This window comes from Pelobates fuscus, chromosome 4 (assembly GCF_036172605.1).
Source record: "Pelobates fuscus isolate aPelFus1 chromosome 4, aPelFus1.pri, whole genome shotgun sequence".
In the NCBI taxonomy this organism is placed as follows: Eukaryota; Metazoa; Chordata; class Amphibia; order Anura; family Pelobatidae; genus Pelobates; species Pelobates fuscus.
The window spans coordinates 338,178,091-338,184,090 of NC_086320.1; the positions used below are offsets into that span (position 1 = coordinate 338,178,091).

At 39.1% G+C, this 6,000-nt stretch overlaps 2 protein-coding genes across 2 annotated transcripts in view; both read left to right on the top strand.

The window, feature by feature from the left end:
• The window catches only part of LOC134609061 (serum paraoxonase/arylesterase 2-like), a 106,278-nt gene extending 101,840 nt beyond the window's left edge, over positions 1-4,438 (top strand). The window contains exon 11 of the mRNA XM_063452440.1: positions 4,035-4,438. The gene's annotated coding sequence lies outside the window, so the exon portion shown is untranslated. The remainder of the gene's footprint in view (positions 1-4,034) is intronic.
• Positions 1-4,438, top strand: part of LOC134609062 (serum paraoxonase/arylesterase 2-like) — a 49,704-nt gene extending 45,266 nt beyond the window's left edge. Inside the window, exons 8-9 of the mRNA XM_063452441.1 lie at positions 1,808-1,936; positions 3,778-4,438. Coding sequence (XP_063308511.1) covers positions 1,808-1,936; positions 3,778-3,939 — 291 coding nt within the window. The 3' untranslated portion in view covers positions 3,940-4,438. The remainder of the gene's footprint in view (positions 1-1,807; positions 1,937-3,777) is intronic.
• Positions 4,439-6,000: the final 1,562 nt, after the last annotated feature.

Genomic DNA, 6,000 nt, shown 5'->3' on the forward strand with positions numbered 1-6,000 from the left:
CCCACTTTTGGGGATACCAGAGACATGCATGCTTGCGTTGTGCAATAAAAACAGTAAATTTGTATTTGAATTTTTGTTCCAGTCCGGCACTGGTGTGCACAGTAGAAACAGTGTGTGTGTGTGTGTGTGTGAGTGGAGGGGATAAAGAGTATGTGCATTGTGCGGTGGAATAGGGGCTGTATTGTGTTAGGGTCAGGGTTTTAGTGAGAGGGGCATGGTTTTATATATATTTTTGTTATTTTAATTAATTTTGCTTGCTTCTTAGCTTCGGCTAGGGAGAGGGTACAATACCTGGTCAGACATCCCAACATGCAAAAATCTATTTCAGGGAGGTGGCTCCACCAAGTTTAGTGCCACCCTCCCTCACACACACACACCAAACATGTCTGAACACCTTGACACATAGATACACAAACAGGCACATACACACACTCAGATATGCATACTGACACACAGATACACTCTGACACACACACTAGCACATACACTCAGATACAAACACTGACATACAGATACACACTGGCACATACACACACACTCAGCTACACATCACTGGCACATACAGTCAGATACACACACTGACATAGACACTCAGATACAAACACTGACATACAAATACACACTGCCACATACACACAAATATACACACTTAGATGTACACAGATACACACACACTCAGATACACACACTGGCACATAGACACACACACTCAGATACACACTGCCACACGATACATACATGTCATACTTTATATATTTGCAGCCACCCTCCTGTTAGCTTACCTTTGAGTCCAGGAGGGTGTCTTGCTTGGGGTTCTGGTGCTGGTGCTGGCTGAGGCGAGTGAGCATCTCTTCCAGCCTCCTCCCATCATTCCTCCCAGATAGCTCTATGCGTAACAGGGAGGAAGTGACAGGCTGTCAATTCCTCCCTGCCGGCTGATATTATAGGGGCCCGATTTGCTTTATAAGGGCCACCGCACCCGGTCGGTCCTCTGTTTAGCAATTATTATCAGGTTGCCACAAATCATATAGAATATCCTTGAAATCACCCACACAATCTGATACACATTGTATGTTAGATTGTGTGAATTCCGAGATATTGTATGTGATTTGCGGGTGTCAGGGAGCCACATGCAAAATGCTGGAGTCTACCTGGTGGTCTGGTGGTGAGGGTATAAACATACTCCCCAAATCCAAAATACAACCACCAGCACGATGTGATATTGAAGTGTTGCTGTGGTAACCTGCGCTCTGAATGGCCTACTCTAAAGGACAATACGCTCAGCCTGCACCTGGCTGAGGTGCAGATTGTTAGTCTCCCAGGCTTCCCTCCCCAATAGAAGCCAGCACTGGCCTGGTGAGGGAGAGCTTTGATCTCCCCAGCGGGCCTGTCAGCTGCTGAAGATATATAGCGGAACTCAAAATGAATACCTATCGATCCATACACACAAATACAGAGAATATAGGACACTAGCAGTAACAAAAACTGTTCCTATATTCTGATATATGCATATACACAGATACATGATTTATTCATGTTCACTGTTCGTTTTCTCTCTCTCCTTCAAGCACTTCCAAAATGTTTGGGAAAGATTGTCTTGGGTTTTTGTTTTTTTTGGTATTTTTTGTGCTTGTTTTCCTCTTATTCTCCCGTTATTGATTTCCTACAATCTGGATAATGGCATCAATGTTATCTATGAACTTTTAGCTGTAAGTCTTAATTCAATGACATTTGTTATTTTGTTCAGAAATATTATATATAGGTTGTTTTATATTAATATTTAATTCTTACTTTATTTTTATGTAAGGTTCTGCAATTAGATACAATTTTGGACAACCTAGTTGTGGACCCAAATACAGGGGATATTTGGACAGCCGGACATCCAAACGGCAAAAAAGTATTACTTTACAATCCTGATGATCCATCTGGATCGGAGGTGAGTGCACACAAGCTAAAATTAAATATTTTCTGTTTTTGGTGTGTAAATGATGCAGTCCCAGCAAATCTTACTATAGTTTAACATCATCTCATGCTGTTATATAATCATAAACACTCAAAGGTATAAGCATCTTGAAAAGGACTCCAGAGAAGAAAAGTTGAAATGAGGATTGAGGTTCCACAGATCAGTATCTGTCTGTCTACACAATATGGCCAAGAATATGTGGAAATCCTTAGTAATTGTTGAATTGGATTCTTCAATCACACACATTGCTAACAAGTGTATAGAATCTAGCATATAGACATAAAATCACTATAGACAACCATTGACAGTACAGTGGGTGGTTCTGTAGAGCTCAGTGGCTTTAAATGTGGCTCTGTCATAAGATGTCCCCTCTGCAAAAAGACAGTTTGTGAAATTTCTACCATACTAGATCTGCTCTGGTCAACGAAGTGCAATTATAGTGATGTGGATGCATGTAGAAGCAAGAAAAGTGGTGTACCATGCACTCACAAAGAGGAAATGATGAATGCTGAAGTACCCAGCGCTTAAAAATCTCCTATCCTCTGTTACATCACTTGTAACAAAGTTCCAGACTGCCACTGGACGAAACAGCGCAAGAACTGTGCATTGTTAAAAGAGTTTCCATATCAAATCAGCTTTACACAAGCCACACGTCAACATACACAATGCCAAGCATCACATGGACTCTGGAATGGTGGAAATATGTCCACTGGAGTGATGAGTGCCTACTGTAAAGTTAAGACATTTAGACAATTGGTTATCGACTTTATGATAACTTTATGCCCCTGTACACAAAGCTGGGTCCATGGAGATATGGTTTGAGGTGGAAGAACTCAACCTCATTGAACATATTGGGATGCCAGTTGTGAGACACTCCAAAATCTTGTGGAATGTTTTTGAAAAAGAGTGCCAGCTGTTATAGCCATAATGGTGGGGGTGATGTAGCTTCTCAATGTCCATGGTTTTGTAATGATATATCCAACAGCTCTTGTCTGTCTCTCTTTTTCAACCCTCTTAAAAGGGTTTATCTATGTACTATTTCACATACTACATGTCTTGTACATGTCAATACTTTAAGTGGAAGGCATGCATGTTCAAAGACATGTATTTTGCTTCTAATGTCCCAGTGTAGAGTTGCTGGATTCCCAGCTAGTCTGTGTTTAAATGAGCTATCTTGGCAGGATGCTCATTTTGTAGGGTATGCTATGGATTAACAAAGCAAGAATTAACATACCTCTTCATGCCTTACCCATCATTAAAGTGTTCCCCTTGTAGTCTATATTTCTGGTGCTTCTTCTTCTTTGTCAAAGAAAATTGAAAGCTAGCGATTAAGAGGCATTACAGGAAAAGTAATTCTGGGTAGTCCAAATTTAAAAATCCCAACTAGATTATCCTCCTTAGATTTCCTATCTGTATGAAGTATCTGTTCACAAGGTAGGGTGGTTATCTGAAACTTTATTTTAATATTTGCACTGAACAGATTATCTAAATCCTGCAGCTGGATTTAATGAAAAACATTTAAATTGATAAGGGATGATAGGTGCTACTTATGCCCTTGTTCCTTCATAAGTAAAATAAAGGTGTAGCCCTGCGTGGGGACCCACACAAGTGTTTAAGTGAAGGGCCTTGTACTGCTATGCGACCATATTCTCAGGCCGACAAGAGTGTATGACTCACATTTGTAAATATTGAGCCGTAAAAGAACAATCTATTTACACGCAGTGTGATACTTTGTCACTACAACAGTTTGCCATGCCCTACACTCATAGGTGAACTTGGTGTCTAACACTCTGTTGAATGTTTTGCCATTGTAGGTTGTCCGTGTGCAGAACATTCATTCTGACAATCCTATCGTGACCCAAGTATATGTGAACAACGGCTCAGTGATACAGGCGTCTTCCGTGGCCGCCGTCTACGAGGGGAAGCTTTTTGTGGGAACTGTATTTCATAAAGCTGTGTACTGTGATCTGGAGTAACCACATGCACAGTGTATAAAATCTTTCTCCAGAGCACTGTTTTCTGAACTGTTGTATAAATTGATTACCTCCAGGAAAAAGTACCAATGTGTGAGGTGTGCCAAACATAAAAGTTAAATATTCAGTGCAGACTTCATTAAAACCATCTGACTTTTATAAAAAAGAAAGTTTAACAAAATTTGTATTATTTCTAGGGATACACCACTGATCTTTTTATTTTATATTTTTCTTCTTTATTCTTATACAATGAAACAAAGCCGTGGGGAGCTGGCACCAGCTCCTGGGACAGTGCTATGTCTAGTGTGTGGGGAGGGCTCTTTTTTTTGTTACCATAATTTCACTTTATAACAAAATGTTTGTGCACTATGCATGCATTCAAATGTCCACTATACCAAGTTAACATCTGGCAAGCTGAACATAATTGGGGTTATGGTCCACAGCATCTAAAGTGGCAGTATTTGCCTGTTCTCAATTACAATTAAATGTAATTTACTAGTAATTTGTGACTCCTTGTTTAACCTGCAAATTTGATTTGTACCTGGTGTAGATATGACTGTTTTTAAGTATTGTGGTGAAAATGCCATTGACTGAAGATCAGGTCCTGTTCTTGTATAGAAATATACAGTGTGCATGGGGACTTCTTTCAGGTGAGCTTTAGAACCTAGGTGCAACTTGTAATGAGAGCCTCCTGTTCTCTAAACCCAAATTGGGAATATAGAAGATCATTAATTAAACATTTATTTTTATTTCAGTTATTGAAAAATGTATAATCCCATTGCATAGAGAAAATGAAAAGAATACAAAACAAATTAGTTACATAAAGAAAGCATAAAAAAGTATTTATTTATATAACCGCATAAATATAGTATGCTGCAAATTTAAATGGGTCTTTATGCAGGTTGTCAGTAGAAATGTGTGAAAGAATGTGACTCTAAGACTCTATTTTAAAATTGCTGTATAAGCTTTTCAAATAATTATGAAAAATATTTTAATGAAAAAAAATGAGATATATATTATTTATAATTTTGTCTGTTTTGGTGTTGAGTCAGTTATTGATACAGTCTTTGTAGCCACCTATGGTGCCACCGTTGGGAAGATGAAAGGATCTCCCCTGCCGGCCTTGGTCCACGGCCATCGTGGTCCACCGTGCGTTTTCTGCAGAACCCACCACCGTCTGAAATCCCAAACTGCCCACTAATAAGCAGTAGGGACCAGGTTGACTACCCCTAAACTAAGCAATAAAAGCCTGATTGAGAAGGCCAGTGTTTATGTTTACAACATTTTGCACTATTTTGTGAAACATCTCCTTCCTTTGTTAGGGCTACACAACATGCATTACACAAATTGAGGTATATCTAGGTATCCGCATGTACAGTTATTGCATTTGCATTAATTGAAGTCTCAATGTCCTTTCTATATAAAACAATATACCATATAAGGATGGTTTGGAAGAAAAAAAACAATTCTGTTATTTTCATCTAACCAAGCAGTAATAAGTTAACTGTAATTGAACAGCTGTCAAATTTTCAATGTTGAGCTGTTTTTTTTTCTTCCATTTTATTTTCAAATTCTACTTATTTACAACAATCTTCCATTGCTGTATTTTTAATTTTGCTTTTCAAATACCTGGATCTTTGAAATCTGGTATAATTAATCTGACTACAAATTGCAAAACACAGCAAGCAAGCAACTTAAAAGAGATAATCCAACAAGATGACGTTATACACGAGAGGAGGCGTTATGACAAAGATGCGTGCACGTAAGTTAGCACGCCTACACCTCGTGGGAAACTTTGCTAGGTTCCAAGAAGACACTGAAGCCAGCACGATGAAATGTGGAGTCCTAGTCAGTGGTGAAGAGGTTCAAACTAAAGTATATCAGACAATGGTCCTGGGGATGTTTAAGACTGAGATGGACAAAACCGTGGACGAACTAGTGCGCAGAGAAAAATAAATCCGTGAGACGGCAAGTCAATATATAAAAGACATAGCACTGCCAAGTGTTTGTGTACAAAAAAAAAAGTCTGGAGCGTGGAGAACTGAAAGAAAGGGAGCTGGGAAC